Source organism: Tympanuchus pallidicinctus, unplaced genomic scaffold, assembly GCF_026119805.1.
Source record: "Tympanuchus pallidicinctus isolate F22 unplaced genomic scaffold, pur_lepc_1.0 scaffold18, whole genome shotgun sequence".
Classification (NCBI taxonomy): domain Eukaryota; kingdom Metazoa; phylum Chordata; class Aves; order Galliformes; family Phasianidae; genus Tympanuchus; species Tympanuchus pallidicinctus.
This window is the reverse complement of record NW_026294699.1, coordinates 333,879-353,857: the sequence shown is the minus strand read 5'-3', so window position 1 is coordinate 353,857 and position 19,979 is coordinate 333,879. Positions and strand designations below refer to the sequence as shown.

General features: G+C 39.3%; 1 protein-coding gene across 5 annotated transcripts in view; it reads right to left on the bottom strand.

Annotated features, from left to right (window-relative positions):
* VPS35L (VPS35 endosomal protein sorting factor like) overlaps window positions 1-19,961 on the bottom strand; it is a 54,226-nt gene extending 34,265 nt beyond the window's left edge. For 3 of the 5 annotated variants that reach the window (XM_052679791.1, XM_052679793.1, XM_052679795.1), the window contains exons 1-15: window positions 19,910-19,961; window positions 17,621-17,720; window positions 16,408-16,575; window positions 15,993-16,115; window positions 15,623-15,647; window positions 14,178-14,254; window positions 12,246-12,374; window positions 8,578-8,662; window positions 7,568-7,627; window positions 5,459-5,555; window positions 5,031-5,078; window positions 3,902-3,995; window positions 3,141-3,218; window positions 2,414-2,536; window positions 196-242 (exon numbers count right to left, since the gene is read on the bottom strand). In XM_052679791.1, coding sequence (XP_052535751.1) covers window positions 196-242; window positions 2,414-2,536; window positions 3,141-3,218; window positions 3,902-3,995; window positions 5,031-5,078; window positions 5,459-5,555; window positions 7,568-7,627; window positions 8,578-8,662; window positions 12,246-12,374; window positions 14,178-14,254; window positions 15,623-15,647; window positions 15,993-16,115; window positions 16,408-16,575; window positions 17,621-17,720; window positions 19,910-19,926 — 1,271 coding nt within the window. In that variant the 5' untranslated portion in view covers window positions 19,927-19,961. Of the gene's footprint in view, window positions 1-195; window positions 243-2,413; window positions 2,537-3,140; window positions 3,219-3,901; window positions 3,996-5,030; window positions 5,079-5,458; window positions 5,556-7,567; window positions 7,628-8,577; window positions 8,663-12,245; window positions 12,375-14,177; window positions 14,255-15,622; window positions 15,648-15,693; window positions 15,897-15,992; window positions 16,116-16,407; window positions 16,576-17,620; window positions 17,721-18,101; window positions 18,252-19,909 lie in introns of those variants that run through there. The other 2 variants (XM_052679792.1, XM_052679794.1) reach the window with 2 other exon arrangements.
* Between the last annotated feature and the right edge of the window lie 18 nt (window positions 19,962-19,979).

Below are 19,979 nucleotides of genomic sequence, written 5' to 3'. Positions count from 1 at the left end.
TACAACTAATATACAGCCTGGCAGAATTAGTCTCTGGAAAAAAGATGTTAACAATTATAATCAGTCATTTACATAAGCAACGAAAGCCATACAATGCATCCAAATAGTGGTTGCAAAATGGAGACGGAGAATTTTACTACAGGCACTTGGGGTACTCATTACAGACTCATGCCTTCTGGACTGCACGATACTTACTTGTTTCCCAGTTTTTTGCACCTCTCCATCATCTCGGTAAGCAGAACCTGTAAGAATTACTCACTAAAATTAGTAAGATTCTGTAAATAAATTCAGCTTTTTTTTTTTACTGTACTAAAATCTACTAAGAACTGCTTTAATTACCTCCCCAATGCATTCCAATAATCCCATCTTATCCTGTATTTACAGCACAAGGAAACAGCAATGTAGTACAACGTAAAAAACACAATGGGTACAGCAATATTATGATCAAAAAAATTTCATGGAAGTCAAACTCAGGCTCTTTATACTAGCTTGTACGCTCATGTACAAATTGACTTTTTTTTTTTTTTTTTTTTTTTTTTTTTAAGTTTTATTAAAAAAAACGGTAATAGATTTAAATATTCAATGCCCTTGGATTATATTCATTTTTCTCCCCTCAGTTGCATAACTTTTATATCTTCAGAAAGCAATTACTTCAAAATATCATTCACAACAATGCTTTGTGATGCCTGGGGCAGCATGGCTGGAAAACTGTGTGACAGAAAAGGATCTGAGCATGCTGGTCAGCAGCTGGCCGAACATGAGCCAACAGCACACACAAGTCACCAACAGAAAACATTAGAAACAGCACAGGGAAGAGATTGTTCCCCTGCAGTTGGCCCTGTTGAGGCCACATGTCAAGCACTGTATTCAGTTTTGGGCCTGCTCACTATAGCACATTGACCTGGGCAGGCTGGAGAGCTGGGCAGAGAGAACCTCCTAAGGTTCAAAGAGTAAATGCAGAGTCCTACACGTGTGAAAGAAAAACCAAGTGGAGTCCAGCGGATGCGGTTAGCCTCGTTTCAGTGGTGTCTAGTGCCAGCACAGGGGGTAGTGGGCACAAACTGCAATATGGGAAGTTCCATATGAGCATGAAAAAGAATTTCTTTACTTGGAAAATGACAGCACTAGAATAGGCTGCCCTGAGAGGCTGTGAAATTTGTTTCTCTGAGGACATTCAAAATCCACCTGAACATTTTCCTTAGTAACCTGCTCTTGGGAACCCACTCCAGCATGGGGTTGGACTAGATAACCTCCTGAAATCCCTTCTAACATCTACAATTCTATGATTCTGACCAAGGCACTGAAGCTCATCCAAACAAGGGCAACAAAGCTGGCAAAGGGTCTGGAGCACAAGTATTATGAGGAACAGCTGAGGGAGCTAGGATCATTCAGTTTGAAGAAGGCTCAGGGGAGACCTTATCACTGTGGACAACTACCCAAAAGGAAGCTGCAGTGAGATGGGGGTCAGACTCTTCTCCCAGATAACTGCAATAGAACAAGATGTAATGGGCAACCTCATGTGCAACTTGAGGCCAAGCAGGATATTAGGAAACATTTCTCCTCTGAAGGATTTGGTCAAGTATTGGAAAAAGTTGCCCAGGGAAGCAGTGGAGTGACCATCCCTGGAGACATTCAAGAAGCATGCAGATGCTGCACTTGGGGACATAGTTACTGGGCATGGCAATGATGGGCTGACAGTTGGACTAGACAATCTTACAGGTCTTTTCCAACTTAATAATTCTGTGACTTTCATTGTCCTGAATGTACCTCTTTTTAAAAAGATTAGTTAGCAGTGCTTTCAAATGTCCATATTTGCTTTAGGTTTGTATTTTGAAAACCCTTCCACATGATGTCTCTTAGCATGATTTGTACAGCATGTACAGCATGATTTGATGACAGCAGAACTTAATCAGCAGTTACACATACAGCCATTTAACACAAAACACAGAAAAGGGGAGCTGTTTTTAATGTTTTTTGTAATTCTAACAAATTATATTTTAACATTCCAAAAGCAAGATCTCAGACCTAATCACTATATTAGACAATAAAACATTGAGCAGCCAAGCTGAAGCTGCTGTTGATATTTTAGCTTTATCATTTACAATCCAATGTGCTTTGCCATAAATTTTTACAATTTATAAGAGAAAGCATTTATGCTGCCAAAGTTTCAGTTTCATATTTAATACTTATACTTTTGTATTGAGCACCATCTCCAAGAATTTCAAACAAGAAAATACATGGTGTTACTACATGAGATGCTTTCAGCACTCCTAAGGTTTACAAAGCATTGCTTTACTCTCAGCACTGCACAGTTAAACAGTGGGGAAAAACATAGGTGTAGGCCTATCAGTTCTTCAGCAAGTTAACTTTCCATTTCAACATCTCCTTTGGTACAGAGCATTACCACACTTACCTCAGGAGCATGGTATGCAATACACTGTAAAATCCAGTCTATAGCAGGAGAGTAGAGAGTTAAATACAAAGGAATTTCTACACATTGTACTACCAGTTGATTCTGAACCGTATCTCCATGAATCTGTCGAAATAGAACACAAACATGCACCACAGTGAAAAAGTACTTAACTGAAACAGTGACAAACTTTGTTCGTTAACTAGGAACTGAGAAACAAGAGCATACAATTGGATACCAAGAAGAGTCTCCTAACAAGAATTTAGACTGGATAATAGAAGAACTTCTTCACCAAGGGTGGGCAAGCATTGGAACAGGCTGCCCTAGGAAGTCCCCATCCTCTGAGGTATTTAAGGGAGTGACATGTGAGCAAAGTACTATGGCACATGGTTTAGTGATGGACTCGGTAGGTTAGGTTGACTGTTGATGATCTTAAAGGTCTTTCCCAACATTAATGATTCCGTGATAAAAATTCACAGACATTCTTTGCACACTGGGAAAAAAAAAACCAACAAGATTATTCAAAAAAAAACATAGAAATATACTAAATAGAGTAGTTAAAGCTTACTAGTGTGCATGTAACATTTCCTATACTACATCTGGAAACAGGAACAATCCTAAATCTAGATTTAAGAACTTGAAATGTTCTCAAAAAGTATTTATATAGTTCTTAAGCAAACTACAACATACTCATGTGATTTGGCAAATAAAAAAAATACTATTTACTTACTTGTTTAAACGTTAGAAGAAAGTCAAAGAAATTTTTGTTGAGGCTTTCTTTGAGCTGTGGTGCCACTTCCATCCCAACCTGCAGTAAAAGAGAAGGACTTCATTTATATCTATCACCTATGCTCCTCCTTCAACTGTAAAACAAAAATTGTATTTTCCAGAGGAATACACTTAAATGCACCCATCAAAACTTGCTAATATAATTGTGTTCACTGACAATTACTCAAGGCAGTTACACTGAGTTCAAACATGGTTCGCATACATCAGATCCACAGGACTACAAGTGGTAAGGAAATCAGTGTCTACCCAGTACCTGCAGTACAGCAGCCTGTATTTGTTGTAGACAGAAAGGCTACAGCAAAAATCATTTTTAAAAGCCAGCCAAAAGTTTAGAAATTGCTTAAAAATATGCACAAAAATTTCTGAGGATGGAATGAAGGAAGGATCCCAGATGAAAATATTAATAGACACAGAAATAATACTGATGAGTAATAGAAAGTTACAGTTATACAAGTCCTATAGTGAGGCTGGAACCTGCAAAGGCAACTAAGCTATTTACACCAATTTTCAATACAAATAAAATGGAAAAAAAAAAAAAAAAAAGGAAACAGAGTTTTTTTTTTTTTTTTTAATTTGTTTGAAGGAAAAGACAAGCTGCTGACCATATCAGATGAAAACGGCAGTTAATTCCTCCCCCACCTCATTAGTGGCAAAGCTAGCTGTATTAAGTTTCCGATACAGAAGAGCTATCTGGTAGCCTACCCTGCAAAGGTATGCTCTGGCATAGACTGCAACCAGTGGATCTCCAATTCCTCTAATCACAGACGTTAATCGTGGGAGACATTCTGAAATCCCCCTGTTAGATTTTTCAGGAATGAAAATGAGACTTAAAGTTAAAAAATCTTTAAAGTTAAAGAATTATACCACCTGCTGATAACCCAAGAAACAGCCTGACAAACAAGCATGATTTACACGTTCACCGTTGGTAGGAGTTCCTATTAATGTTATGTTATTTCAGAAGCAAATTTAACATTAATAACATATACTCTCTATTTGAGCTGCAGCATTTGCCATTAGGAGCAGTTCAAACACCCAAGTTTGCATACTTGGATTGTAGAAAGACAAGTGTAAGCAGAAAACTTCTCTGCTTTGGAGAAACAGCAGAGCTCTAGCAGTACTGTAACTCAGTGTGAAAAAAAAGCAACTCAAGTACTGCCAAAACTCCTTGAATGTCTCATTTTCCCACAAGTTCTTTTTGACAGAGCTGTACCAGCGCCAGGAGATGAGGCCCATCGATTCCAGCACAAGAAGTGCCTTACATTGGTAATGAAGCTGTCTCTATAGTAGCAATTTGGCTAATCACTCATTTCAAAATTCAACTGAAAAGGACAATGACATGTGAAAGAACATTTTCAGCTCCGCAACTCACACTGTCTGGCAACATCTGAAACTTTAACCAAGACTCTTGTTGCTCCTAATTTGTTCTTCCAACTCTGTTTCTATTAAGCTGACATCAATATTTTCCTTTCAGTTTTTCTCCTTTTTGCCTCTTTCCTAGTACTGACAATCTTTCTTCCCTCTCCACCATGTGAAGTCACTGCTTTGTGGTGGGATTTTTTTTATTTGTAAACTCCTGAATGTCACAATTATAGATATATTTCAAACTCACAAGCATTGCTGCGTTCCAATTTGTACCACAGTCCACCCTGCATTTATTCCATGGCATTCTCACCACAAACATCAAAAACTCAGCACTGCTTCTTCAAAGACTTATTAACACCCTATCCACTACTAAAGATGGAATGAGCACACTTAGCCCCATAAAGTAGTTTATAAGCCCAAACATCCCCATCCTTCCCACACTTAGCATTTGCTCTTACTTCACTCTTACGTTTTAGATAGGAATTTATTGCACTTCAGTATTGCTGCTTCCACGTAACTGAAAAGAAGCCAAGTTAAGGAACAAAACTAATGTATAAGCCATTTAAAAATAAACTTCAACATTATATACCAAACACACTTCAAGATGTTTTGCAATTAACTTCACTGTGCTTTATTGTTCTTTACAATTTGTCTGTAAGATTTTCATTTATTCCCGAGCTCTGCTCTATTACTGCCATGCTATTCACAGCCAATTCAGCTTTCAGTTGAGTATCAGGTATGGCTTAAAATTTAAGACATGCAGCTCAAAACAAACGAAACAAAGTCAGTATAAACACAGATTACTGCGGGTTTTATTGCAGTAAATATGTTCATGTTTGGAAAAGTCTGCTGAAAAACATGCGGATGTGTTCTGACAGCCTCTTTTGACAAGGATACAATCTAGGAACGAGTTCCCTGATTGAAGCAATCTTGAAAAACCAGTTTAAGCAAGTCTCTTTAGCAGTATCGTTAACAGTCTCTGGAGAAAAATTATCTGGGGAAAAGAAACAACAAGTCAGAAATATTTACATTCTTCCTGGAAGCAAGTTGCTTTTCATTCTAGATTTAAAATTGTATTTTTTTCAACAAGAAATTAGGCACAACATAATAAACTGTTATGTTTGATTCTCCACTATTTCTTACAGTAGTAAGAACTGAGTAGATGTGCAGCTAGAAAAGGCAACTAGAGCTTCCAACTTGTGTTATGTAACATTTCAGTCCAAGCTGAAGTCAAGCTCTCAAAACTAATGTTAGCTCTAGTGTCTGAGAAAATCTAACCCCTGCTTCCCCATAACCATTACTTCTTACTCTGCTTTTATCTACAGCATGCATATATACATAGCTGGTAAATTATGTTCTAGCACTCAAATTCTTCACTCTTAAAGATTATTTTAAAAAAATTAGACTTTAAGAATGATCTTGGAAGGAGGAGCAGGAAATACTAGACACTAACACAACACATGTTCTTGCACGCTTAACACCCAACGCTGCAGTGCAGTCTTTTCAAGAGCTTTGGGGCTGTGTATATACCAGCTGCCAGCAGGAAAAAGCTGTCACCCTAGAGTGGAACAGATGGGTTATGGGGATAGTGCACTGGTCAGCTGGGCACACAATTGCATGCCTCTTCCTTCTCTAAGTTACTTGAATCAGAAGACAAAACAAGCTTCTGGGATCCCACAGATCCCAGACGGTCGGGAAGGGTAAGTCCTCACAGAATAAGGCTAAACAAGCAGCGACTGCAGCAAATATCTGCTCATGAACTCCTTGTGTAACATTTTTAGAACACCAGTGCTGTCTTATCCATGCCCTCAGAAAGAAAGAAGGTCCTGTTCCACGTGGAAGTATCCCACTTCCTAGGCTAGAGAAGCCACAAGATAGACGCAGGTTTCGTATAGCAAGCAGTTCTTCCTGAGCTTAGACCAAAGCAGTTCTCGATCTGTCTCGGAGGCCAGAGAGGCTGGGCCTGAAAGCTTCTGGGGTTCAGAAAGGCATGCATGGCAAGAAGGAAGATCTTCCTTCTCCCCATGCTTTTAGAGCTGCTCTACGAGCTCCCACCTGCGGTTCTCCCAGCATCACTGCAGCATGAGATCACCCCTCCAAAAGGAGGTTATCATGCTTAGGAATTGGGCTGTGATACAGGAACTGTCTGCTTTCGTTAATGTTTATAAGAACAGTTTCTCACTTCTGCAACAAGCAAATGTATTTTAAGTACTTTATGCAAGTTTAATAAGTATCAGCTGTTTTCAGGCTGCTGCCTCAAAACTTATGCCTGCAACCCAATATTACTACTGCAGTATCCACTACATAAGAAAAATGTTTTGAATCTCATGTACACATACTAAATGCACAGTATCATAACTGCTAAATATACACTTTTACACCCATGTTGAAACTTCAACTGAAAAAAAAAAAAAATTAAAAAATGAGAAGGGCCCAACTCAAAAGACCACACTAGTTTAGTAAAGCAAACTCCAGCCTGCTCCTTCTTCCAAAATTCTTCCTTAATGAGAGCAGAACTATTAACAAAAACATCTATTTACTGAAAACTGAGCCTCTCAGCTTTGTCTGTTAAAGTTATACAAATTAAACTTTTAAATAGCAGTAGTTTAAGATGACAGCACATGCTAACAGAAAAGAAAAAAAAAAAATCTTCCCTCATGTAATTCGGCAATTCATATTTAACTCTCTCTGTGCTTAGAAATGATTCTTTGTGAACTCAAATCTCAGGAAGACCCAGTTTACATTTAGCAAGACCAAAACCACAAGCACATTTTATTACACTTCAGATATGTTCTTCACAGCTAAAAGGTAAACTTGCAAAAACACTATGAATGGTGGATGCTACAAGCAATGGACGCTTTACTTTATTTAAAACTAAAATTTACTAGATCCAAAGCAGAACTGTTTTTGCAAGAGATAAAGGCAGGGGTCCAGGTTAACTCTTCTCAAATCGGTTTCGATATGATTTATTTCACAGGACATTAGGAAGAAAAAAAACAAAGCTACCTGATGAAGAGACACGATTGTCCATGCACATTGACAGAATTCTTTCATACACTAGTTTACCTGGTTAAAACAAGCAAACAAAAAAACCCCAGTAAACATTTTTAACAAACTGTAACACATAAAGTGTTGATTAACATACACTGAAATCACCCAGAAGAAACCTTACAGCATGCTAACATCGTGCTGCCCTCTAGTGAGACCGAAGCATCAGTAGCCAGCATTTAGCACTTTGCACACTGTAAAACATTTATCTGTCTCCACAACGTGCAGAAGATGCATCCAGGTCAGAAAAGGACAGCTAGAGTCCTGCCTTTGCTGGGCCTGGATATTATTTTATCTTCAGCAACTTCACTGAAAGCAGGAAAGAGCAAAGAGGAAGCAAGATCTGACAGAACAATTGCTCTGTGTCATAGCACATCCTGGCAAATATCAATGCCCTTGAACTTCAACCACCACCACAAGCCTTCCGTAACAGCAGAAAAACAATAGAAAAACATTAAGTGGATGACAGTTTCACATGAAGGATAATTTAAAAATAATAAAACTAAAATAATTCAGTAACATTTAGATCACTTCATAGTCCCTGCTCAGCTAAAGAAAAATTATCAGACTTCAAGTACAAAGAATGAAATATTTAAACTCAAGATTCTATGATTCTATGATTCTATGAAGCTCAAGTCAGAAATGAGGTATTTTCATAATAATTACAGCATTTTAAATGCTGAAATTCAGAGATCATGGATTTTCCCCAAGGTTTTGTTGTGGACATTCACTATCACATAAAACACAGAACTGCTCCAAAATATTTTTATTTTCAAGTCTTCACTAATGTGAGTTTTTGAACAACTACAAAATACATTTGTATCAATAGTTTCCAAATGTGCACATTGGAAAAATATTTACTGTTAAAAGAGAACCATTTCAGTGTTTTAAGATAATTTACCTTTGTACAAAAAAATAAAAACAAAAAAAAAAAAACCCACCACCCAACACAAAGCAACTATACTTACCGAAAGTATCAAGTATATCTGTTATTAAGACAAATTTACTTGGATAAAACTGGATTACTGTGGTGTCTGAAAGAAGCTTTGAACACTAGAAAGGGAAAAGAAAAATAGACAACAATTAAAATTCATGCTTTTGTTCCATCAGAGTGGATCAATACCTACAGATGGAAGTAACAATTTCCCACCAAAAAGAAGAAACTTTAAAATAACCATCCATGGTACCCTATTTTTCAAATTATTCTTCATTTCCAACACAATTAGTCACAGAGCTGTTTTTTCTTTACACAAGGTAATCCATAATGCAGAATTTCAGATGACTCTGCAGACTTGTGCATTTATTCAAACAGTTCTATTCCAGAAGCTGCATAAAAAGACTCCTTCCTTAAAAAGGGCATTTTCTGATTTCTCACCCTCAGCTTAAGCCCCACATATGAAACAAAAAATCTGATAATAAACTAAGCAAAAATGTTAAAAATTTAGCTAATGAGCTTTCAAACAAATCTTTGCAGTTCACCAGCTCAAACCTTTTGGAAACAGACCAACTGGTTCATATCAGTCAAAAACTTTGGCAGAGGTTTATTCAGAATGGATCAGCTTCCACCTGAAGAGCCACATGACTGTGGGACAGAATCCCACCTCATCCCAGCATCAGCCAGATGTGGCCTCTGCTCTCTGTAAGACTGAGCAGCAGAGGAGTCTCTGTCACCTCCATCCCTTCAACAGTCTCAATGGAATAAGTAAAAAAAATTGCAGGTTCTCATTATATTCCAGAAATTCACATAGCAATCTGACACCCCACGATCATAACATTTGAACAAGCTTTGATGAGGGGTGTGCTTTGCGTCTCTGCTTTATTATCATGAAAGAACAAGTCTGCACCAGAAAGACATGTGAGTGTGCATTCACACCTCACACCCAAAGCAGAAAGGGTTATACTAATAGTTATAGGCTATATATACATATATATGTGTGTGCATAATCACAGCCTGATGTCAAGGAAGCTTCTTAATTCATTAAGAGGATACAAGACAAAGTTATGCTCTTTACTAGGAAGAATGAGCAACACGGTTAGATTTCTACCCTGTCTTGTTTTCTAAGCATAGAATTACTTGGTTATTTTTAGACTCCTTTATGCTTCATCTTGATGTTCACATTAATTAACCCAATGCCCATCTCATTCTTACCAGTCTCTCCATTAATTAGGTGCATCTGCTGTACAAAATTCAAACACAAAGTGCAAATATACAGACAACACCAAGATAACCATACTCAGTTTTGATATTACTTTTCTAAAATGAAGGACTGAACCCCGTCTTAGAAACCGCCTTACCTGAAAAACATTAGTGATGTCATTTGTAAAAGAACACTAAAAATATTAATGCACAAATTATTAATATATGCCTTGGTCTTTTTTTCCCCTCCTCCAAAGATTCCATGCTGCTTTCCATTAAAAACATTCACACACTTCACAAAGTTTTAACTTCTTTTCCAGAATAATTTGCTGATTTCATATTATTACATTAGAATGAGCCACTTTAAGTCATGCATCATTTTCTGATCTCCCCTTATCTGTGTTTCATTTCCTTTATTGTCTTTACCACAATTTAAGCTAAAGTTACTGCTGTTTTCACAAGAGTACCCAACACAAAAAAAAAAAAATCTTGACTTAACATAAACCCACCAGATGACTATTAGCATTACATCACTTTTGCAGCTTTTAAAAAGATGTCATTATCTCCTCCCATTCCCCTCTGAGCCCCTTTAACAGCTCACCACCTTAAGCGAAACAAACCGAAAGATAGCAGACAAGTTAAAAAGAAATAACGTTTTAACAATTGAATTTCCTGTAGTTTGCAAGGGTCCTAAATCAAGCGATTCTATTCCCTTAGTAAGTTTGGATGGAGAAAAACACTGATGCTTCAAAAAGCCATTATTGTACAGGGGAGGGAAGAAGAGAAGAAAAAAGAAAAACTCCATGCCTTAGAGGAAAGTATTAACTACACATTATTTACTATTATTATCTTTTACCAGATACATTTTCATATCCTTTTTCTGTCCACTCTTTTAAATGGAAATCCCATCCCACGTACCCTAATCAAAATCCTCAAACACATCACTTCATGCCCTTCAGATTTACATCCACAGAGCAGTAAGAGCTAATAATAAGCAAGTAGGTGGCAAGCTGCAATTACTACTTCTGAATGTCTCCTTACACATACAAATACAGTACTCAGGTAACTCCAACCCAGCACAATTGTATTAATGATCCTATCCCTTATCTTTCCCTAGTTGTTACATTTTGCTCTTAAGACCTAAACTATCTGATCCACGCCTGGTATGAGAAGGACTGATAAGACACAACACAAACATGATGAGATCAGCATGTTGGAGTATCACTGCAGTAAAATGATTGAAGAAAAGAAGAAGTATTAAAACAGTACAGTATTAGAGGTAAAAGAGTATGTGGGTTAGTTTTTCCTATGCTTTCATTCCAAAAAACCTGAGAAAAGGCAGATTTCAGGTATGCCAAGCTGCTGAAGCATACATTCCACTCATGTTCCATTTATACTAGCAAACTAAACACAAATTTTTATTCTCTTCCTACCTCTGGGGATAACTGTTAACATAACTTATGGCAACATGAACCATCTTATAGGTAGAGACAGAAGAGTACTCAAAAGCAAACCTCCATCTTTCCAGCTCTAATTTTAACACTGTCATCTTGAAAAACGTTAGGATTGCAAGATAAAGTTCAACAGCTACCAGACTTTAAGGTATAGCTACACTGCATGGCACGAAGCACTATCAAATACCATTCAATAATTCAAAAACTCAAGGTTCTCTTTCAGAATACTATGAAACTGACTGCTTTAATTTATTCAGGAGTAGCACAAGAAAGTTTGAATTTAGCCACCCCTTTACCAGGCAGCATAAATAAACTTGTCTTAACAGTAATCCTGTTTGGTTTGACACTCTGAACAAAGTAACTGCCATTCCAACAGCTCTCTCTGAACAATCTATTTTCCACAACAAACCAAAATTCCAGTAAGCAGACTGTGGTCACTTCCACCTCGTACAGAATTAGAAAAACATGAATTAGTTAATGGCCAGTCTATAACACACTAACAGTTTTGAAAAAGAGAAATAGCAGCAGTTGGTTCAGTACTATTTGAGACAAACTGTAAACACTCAAACTGTTTGACAGAAGATATAAAGAAAGGCACACTCCTTTCATAAGCAGTTTTGAAATAAAAACCTAGAGTCATCCTACTTTTCTTTCTTTTGTTTTTTCAAACCTCCAGTCAATACTGCTGTTCTACATCAGGCCATAAAAACGTGTGTGAACTTGTGTACATAAAAATGCATGTGTACTGGAAGCTTCTCTAAAAGTAGGTATGCCACTTCTGACTGATCATCGAACAGCATCTAAAGATTATAGAATTTCCTCCATGTAGTATTTCAATAAACCCCAGAAAAGATTTCACTACATAACAAGTCAGATTTTTAACTGTTGTCAGAAGTCATAAAACTCCAAAAGAAATGAATTTCAGTGCAGACTAAAAAATAAATAGAAAACTAACAGAAACTCTATTTTCCTTTTGAAAGAAATAGGACAAATCACACCACCAAACCCACCAGAACGGCACAGAAGAAAACCACTTGAAACTTACCTGAATGACTATTTTCAGAGCTTTTACTTTCTGATCAGAGGACCAAGCATCCTTTAAAGACTGGTTGAGTTCTTCAATTCGATTCACGTAATCCTGCTGAGTCAAGTTCAACAGCTCTTTCTGCGACCCCTGACAAGAAAACACAAGTCTGCTTAGTGAGGCAGAGAGAGAAGGGGAAAAGCAGTGTCAGATCACTGAGGGGAGAAAAAAAAATCCTTATTCTCCCTTAACTTTGCATCATCCACACCTCTGGCATTTACATGGGGATGCATCACAACCACTTTGGTTTTCAAGACACATGCTGGTACTCAAACACTGTCTGCACAGTCAGAAATCAGACTATTTCAGTGGTACACTATTATATATATCATATAAAATTGCTATCCTAACACTATACAGATTCATATTAGGACCTATGTAGCAGCAGCATAGGAGACAAAACGCGTTTTGCCAGCAAGTTCCTAAAAAATTGCTTGACAGCAAGAAACAGCTGTATTGTAGCCATTAGGAAAAAAAAAAAAAAGCAAAACCAAACAACGACAAAAGCTTAAATCTCAAGTACTTGACAGTCTTCTTTTAAACTTTACAATCTTATTTTTTCAACAAACTACAACTGCAGAGCAAACAGCAAAACAGAGATCGGAATCACACTTACAGACCTTATAAAAAGCTTGCATATCAGAAATGAGCTAGGAACACACTGGAAGGCAAAATAATTATTACACAGAATCAGAATCACAGAATCATAGGGGTTGGAAAGGACCTCCAGAGATCATAGAGTCCAATCCCCCTGCCAAAGCAGGTTCCCTACAGCAGGTCGCACAGGTCGGCATCCAGGTGAGACTTGAACATCTCCAGAGAAGGAGACTCCACCACCTCCCTGGGCAGCCTGTTCCGGTGCTCCGTCACCCTCACCATAAAGAAGTTGTTGTGCACATTTGTGCAGAACTTCCTATGCTGCAGTTTCCGGCCGTTTCCCTTCGTCCTGTCTCCACACACTGCTGAAGAGTCTGGCCTCACCACTCTGCCCTCCACACCTCCGATATTTATAGACCTGGATCAGGTCCCCTCTCAGTTTTCTTTTCTCAAGGCTAAATACAGTTCACTTAGCCTTTCTTCTTGTAGCCATTAGGAAAAAAAAAAAAAGCAAAACCAAACAACAACAATCTCAAGTACTTGACAGTCTTCTTTTAAACTTTATAATCTTTCTTTTTCAACAAACTACAACTGCAGAGCAAACAGCAAGACAGAGATCAGAATCACACTTACAAACCTTATAAAAAGCTTGCATATGAGAAATGAGCTAGGAACGCACTGGAAGGCAAAATAGTTATTCAGGTTTTAGGAAACGGGTGGTTATAAATGCATGCAGAAGACCAGAAGTAGTTTCTGGAACAGTTGTTAGAAATAGCAGAGAAAAAAACTACTTTTAGGACTAATTCTGATCTATATAACAAGCTGCATTACAAAACAGATTTCATGATCTCAATGTCTAGAAACAATCATAGGTAACAAAGAACAATTACGGATGAAGAGAAAAAAGAATGTACTTAATGCAGCTACAGTTTCACACAATGGTACACATTACTCTCTGGCAAGGAATACTGTATTTTTCTGCTCAAAGAATCCATTGTGTGACCATCAGAATTGTGCTTGCTAAGGCAAATGGCAAACTGAAGCTCGTTAGGAGGCTTCAAAACAACATTATCCAAAGCCACAGTAAAAGTAACCTAGAGATTCAGGTATTAGGAAACAAATGCCTCATCCACTCTCTGTAAAATACTGCACTTTGAGAATAATTTGAATATTAAGTACAATACTAATTATAAATATATTGAATATTAAATATAATATAAAAAACTATGAAATCTTAATTAAGAAGCTTATTTCACTTGATGATGATTGATGTAATTGAATCAGAAACTTTCCTACCTCTTCCAGATCATCCAGTTCTTCCAACCTTGTCCTCACTTTTTCAGAAACTGCTGAGCCACTAGTTGTAGCTTTTCCTATAAAAGATGACGTGTTTGAGATTAACATTTGAACACCTGGACTTCAAAACGGAAACAAATCGGAAGGAGCCTGACAAACTCAGCTACTTCAGTGACAGAAGACAGGTGGTTCCGTCTGTTTGGTAGCTATTACTGAAAGCAAGCATTTGATCCCACCTCTGTTTTGAACATACAACCTCTGTTGGTAAGGACAAAGCCATAGGATAATTTATGTTAGAAAAGCTCAACTTCACTCCTCAAAACAGGCCTGATTTTGAAGTTACAGCAGGTTATAACAGACTATCCAACCAATTTAACATTATTTAAGATGGAGATTTCATGCCCTCTTTCGACACGTTGCTCCAGTGTTTGACCATTCTCAATCCAAAGCATTTCATTTTTCTGCAGAAGCTTAAATGCTGCACAGGCTGAACAAGTTCCTATGGGATTTGCTTGCTTTCCCTTCCAGCAAGCAGAAGAGATGATAAACGTGATCCTCAACACATTATCATTAATTCTAAATACAAGAAAGTTTTAAGCTGCAACGAGGGGCAGTGAATTACATGTTCTTCCATAGCACATAATCACGTGCGAGATGTAGATGGTGTTTTTGCAGTAGAAGTTCCCAGTATTTTCTGTATATAGTGTAGGCCTTGCCTGAACTTCTAATCCTCTTGTGAAACAGCTGTTTTTCTTCCACTAACAAAGTTGCTGAACAGAGTAAAAAGTTAAGATTGGAGGTGTTCTGACTTGGCTAGAATTGAGACAGGCACAAGATAAAGGTAAAGAGGCAGGGTGGGGAGAGCCCAGCACAGGACAGAACAAATGCGCTCACACCTGACATTCACTGCCCTCCTATCTCCATAGGAAAGTACAAAACATACCAAAAATCAACAGGTTGGTAACAGACCTTATATGGGAATGGATCATAGCAACAGCGTCGGGGATACTGTGAGCTGAGCCGCTCACCAGTGGGCGAGTGCCAGGAGAGCATTACCTGCGTTGGAGTTCGGGCACCGAACAGAATGGGTTTTGCTGACCGGTGCGCAATTCCTCCTTTGCCAACAGGGGGCGCGCGCCCTCCTTGCAATAACGACTAAGAACTGCTACCGCTGCAATCGCTAAGATCTACACCTAACCTGAAATTTTTGACTCCGAGTGATTCTCGCACTTGAATTCATTAGCTTACAGGAATACAAGACCAGGCAGACGTTTTGTCTTCAGCAGTTATTTTAAGTAGAAATCCAGCTTGTCTTACTGACAAAAACAGCAGACAGCCAAGCGTATGTGAGGGCAGGATTACGTTTCAACTGTTCTCGACCACAAGTCTGTCGCTCGCACCCTACTTAAGGAACACTGCTGGTTAGACACAGAGAAACCGTTTACCTTTTTCAGATCCCATGTACAGATTCTGTGAAGAAACAGAAAACACACATTTTCAGAGAACATGTACTCACCAGCATTCCAAGAATGCACAGGATAGTACAATGCTAACGAAGGCTCTAATAATTTAGACATGGACCTGAAACTACAAGTTATTTCTGTTGTTAGAAAACAATAAAATGACGGCTCAACAGACTTTTGGTCTCTGTTCCTAAACAATCAGAAGTGACAGAAAGGATGCACCACAGCTCACAACATTAAAACGTGCAATATTTACTCAGGAAATGGTTACAAAACAGTGGCACCTAAAACCCATTATAGGATGATAATAAACACATAAATAATAAACAAAATTGGAGGAGCTTCCACTTACAATAGAGAGCTTCTCAGTTGTTGTGTATCTAGCAAGTATTTCACCACGTTTGCTTGACCACTGTTCAAAGTCACTTCCTAGTGCTGAGCTGTCATCTTTATCCCGTTTCTTTCGTATGCCATCCTATGAGGAGAGCATGAGAGCAGATGTTAAAACCATTTTAACAAATCTAGGGAAAAAAAAGAGAAAACTGATAAAGGTTAACTCAATGCTTCAAGTGTTTACTGATCCTTCCACAGTTACCATATTAAAAATATACATCAACATGAAACACAAAGGGAAAAACTTCATTCTATTAGTACAGTATATTCTCCAAGCTTAACATTAAGCTTCTAATTGGTGAGACAAATATTTTCTCCATGGCTGGCTTGGTTGTTTGGCTCCTTTTATTCAGTTAAGTGTCCTACAGTATTACCATGGAAGCAGTGGTAGCCAAAGGATCTGCAGCCGCTGCAAAGAGTGACAAGGGATCGGTACCATCCAACACACTGCTCAGTGGATCCATCACAGAACTAGAAGAAGAAGAAGAGGTAGAAGAAGTACTTCCTTTCCGGCTCATCTTCTTGGTCTTGGATTCGGTAACCTGGAAAAGTTCAAAACTTGTCAAAAAAAAAAAAAAAAAAAAAAAAAGTCTTCCCCTGTCTTTTAAATGAAGCATTACAGACAACATAAACCATAACAGTGCAAAGGAAGCAAGGACTCATCTACCACAAAGCCTTCAGCATCAGCTACTGCATTAAGTAGAAGCACATTTCTGAATCCAGAGGCACTCTTCACTAACATTTCCATGACATCTTTTCTTCCAATTCTGAGTCTACAGAACTCTAAGAATACTCATTCTAAATTTATTTCCAGTATCTCTCTTTTAGTTTTTTCCTCTCTCTCTTTCAACTTCTTCCTTGCTATTTCCCGTGTATTGGTTTTGGCTGGGACAGGGTTAATTTTCTGCCTGACAGCTGCTGGTACCTGTGGTGTTTTGGATTTAGGATGAGAAAACCGTTGATAACATGCCAGTGTTTGAGATGACGCAGAGCCAAGCTTATACTGAGTCAAGGACTTGCCAGCTTTGTGCACTGCCCTGACAGCAAGGAGCTGGGGTGCACAAGAAGCTGGCACAGGACGGGACCAGGGCAGCTGACCCAAAATGGCCAGAGGGATGCCCCAGACTATGTGGTATCAGGCTGAACAACAAAAACTGAGCATAATGCTATCATCTCATTGAAACTGGATTTTTTTTTTTTGTACACCTATACTTTTAAAAACTTCTCATACATCAAAGTTTAAGTGTTTTACAGCATACAGCTGACTGGAAGTTCATCCAAAACAAATCTTACATCAAGCCACAAAGCAGGTCATTTGTGATACAATTATTTGATTTCCAACTTATTCCTTATTCAGCACTTAACGGAATCAAGAAAACCCACAAGTTGAAATGCTCTATCAATCGGAAAAGGATCATTTTTGACACAGCAGTACCAGCAAATGTCTATAAAGGATGAACAACGGAGTAAACCTGGACACTTCAGTAGCACCACCACCAATTTCAAAACCTTTTACTTTTAAAAGGAGAAGGAAAACCAGCAGTTTTACTACACGTTTGCTTTCCAAACACACAAAAAGAAACTCACTGTAATGGGTTTCAGTGGATGGTAGTCACCAAAATCCAAGGGCACAGATTCTACTTTGCAGACATCAGATTCTGAAGCATAATTTCTTGACCTGGCATGCCTAAAAAGCAAGATAGAAGGGTGAGTATATACACATATAAATAATCACTTGTGAACAGAGAAGCACGTATTTACACAGATGCACCTACATTTACAAAAAGAAATATCCAGTGGAAAAGAAGTCAGAGCGTATACTGCAATTTTTTCTCTTTCTTACATAAACTGAAAGCATTTTCCTCGCAAGCATTCAGTTGCATTCTGCAGTTGGGTTCTCTTCCGTTTCAACGAGTGCAGAACGGGCAGTTTAACAGAGCATAACGAGAGGGGCTGATGGAAATCACTGAACACATCTCTTAAACCGAGCGAAGGGAAATGGTAGGTGTGAAAACACAAGGGAAGAAATCTAAGCAGTTGTGCTCATGTACTGTGATCATATACTTACATGGTGGATAAGCTTTGCTTCTCCTATGAAAATTAAGTACGCCATCAAGTGGAAAAAAGAACCATAAAAACATAGATATTTCAGTCTGAATTTAAGAGAGTGCCGTGAGAACTATGGTCTCCACGTCTATTAAACAAAACAACTTGATTCCTGAAAACAACATAAATGAAAGTATTTGAGTGAAATCCTGTTGCCACTAGGAACTAGCAGTACGACACACCATTTTTATCAACTGCAGCTTAGGACGCTGCTCTTTTGTAAAACAGAACAACTGCCCTACATTTTTTTGCTGAAACAGAAATATCTAAGTAAGCATGCTTTTAAATTATGTCTGACAAAGTAGGAAGGCAGAAAAGGGAGAATACCACATTTCTATTGCTCTGTCACAGCTCTGCCAGTATTTCCATACCTCTTCTTTATACATTTCTCCCAATCAATGGTGGAGAAGTAAGCAGCTCACAGCTCACACATGGCACACCATTCCCAGGAAGGTATCAATTGTATTCTCATAGTCACGTAAGGCATCACTGGACAAGCACACACAGCAATGAAGAAAAGCTGCTTCCCCTACAATAGCCCTTTACAAAGTACATTTACAACATGATAAAGTGCTCAGCACAACTGGAACCAGCACAGGGATCAGAGGAGCCTGCTTTCAGCTTTCCAATCTCACTAAACAGCCTCACAACAAACTCCCGCAAGAAAAGAAAAAGAAAAAACACCATTAGCCACACCAAGCTAGGTTCCATTTCTGGTGCACACAACAAGATGCACCTCAGGCAACAGGCAGATTCCCCAGCAGCTTGGAGTCTTTTTCCATACACAACAATCACTGCATGTGGCATCAATCTCGAGCACCAGCCAGACTGCCAGCCCCCTCCTGCCCAGCAAGAACCTCTCCCTTCCCCCCAGCACTGGCATCCTGTAGGCACACAGCCCACCACAGGCTCAGGTTTATAGCCATACTTATTCTGTTTAGTTTCTGTAGGGTCACCAATTACACAGGATCCAACCCCAGTAAACAGCAGAAGTGCTGACACTCACTTGATGCCTTACAGACACACGTTTTCTTAGCTACAGCAACACAAGCTTTCAGTTACCTGCAGCACAAAGTATTATACATATATACGTATACACACACACACACACACAAGGGAACACCTCATCAGCCCACTAATTACCACTAACTCCGGCATTTTCCTCTGTTCGACTCTGCGTTCAGCCGATGGCTTGTTAATTACACCGTAACTCGGCTGCAGCAGGAGAACAGGTCTTACAAAACAAAACAACAGCTCGCTGGGAAAGCAGAACAGTTTTGGAGAAGAAAGAAATAACTACAAACATCTTCCCTCACTGCCAGGCAGAGCCCACATGTCCCAGCCCGGCCCCACGCCTGCCCTGCGGAGGCCAACAGTGACACTCCCGGGCGCTGCTGTACCTCACCCGCTCCTTCTGAGAGCGGCACCAGCCACGGCGCCATCACCGAATCAAGCAAAAAGTGAACCGTCCTCATCTAGCTTTCTTGCTAACCTCGGGAAAATAAAAACCCACAAAGCCGCAGACGACAGCGGCAGGGACTCCCGGCCCCCGCCCGCTTTTCTCTTCCCGAGGGCGAGGCAGACGCCGCTCCCCACCGCCCATCCGCGCAAAGGGAGCGTCTCCCGCATCAACGCCGCAGCCCCTGAGCTGCGGGTACGCGGAAGCCGAAGACCGACCCTCACGACTCAGCGGGAGCCCGAAACGCGGCCCTCCCCCAGCACCACCTCGACGGGACGGCGCTCCGCGAAATGCGGGCCCCGGAGCCTCACCAGGGGAAGGCCGCCATCTTGTCCCAGTCACGTGCGGCCGGTCGTCACGTGCGGCCGCCAGGCCGCCACT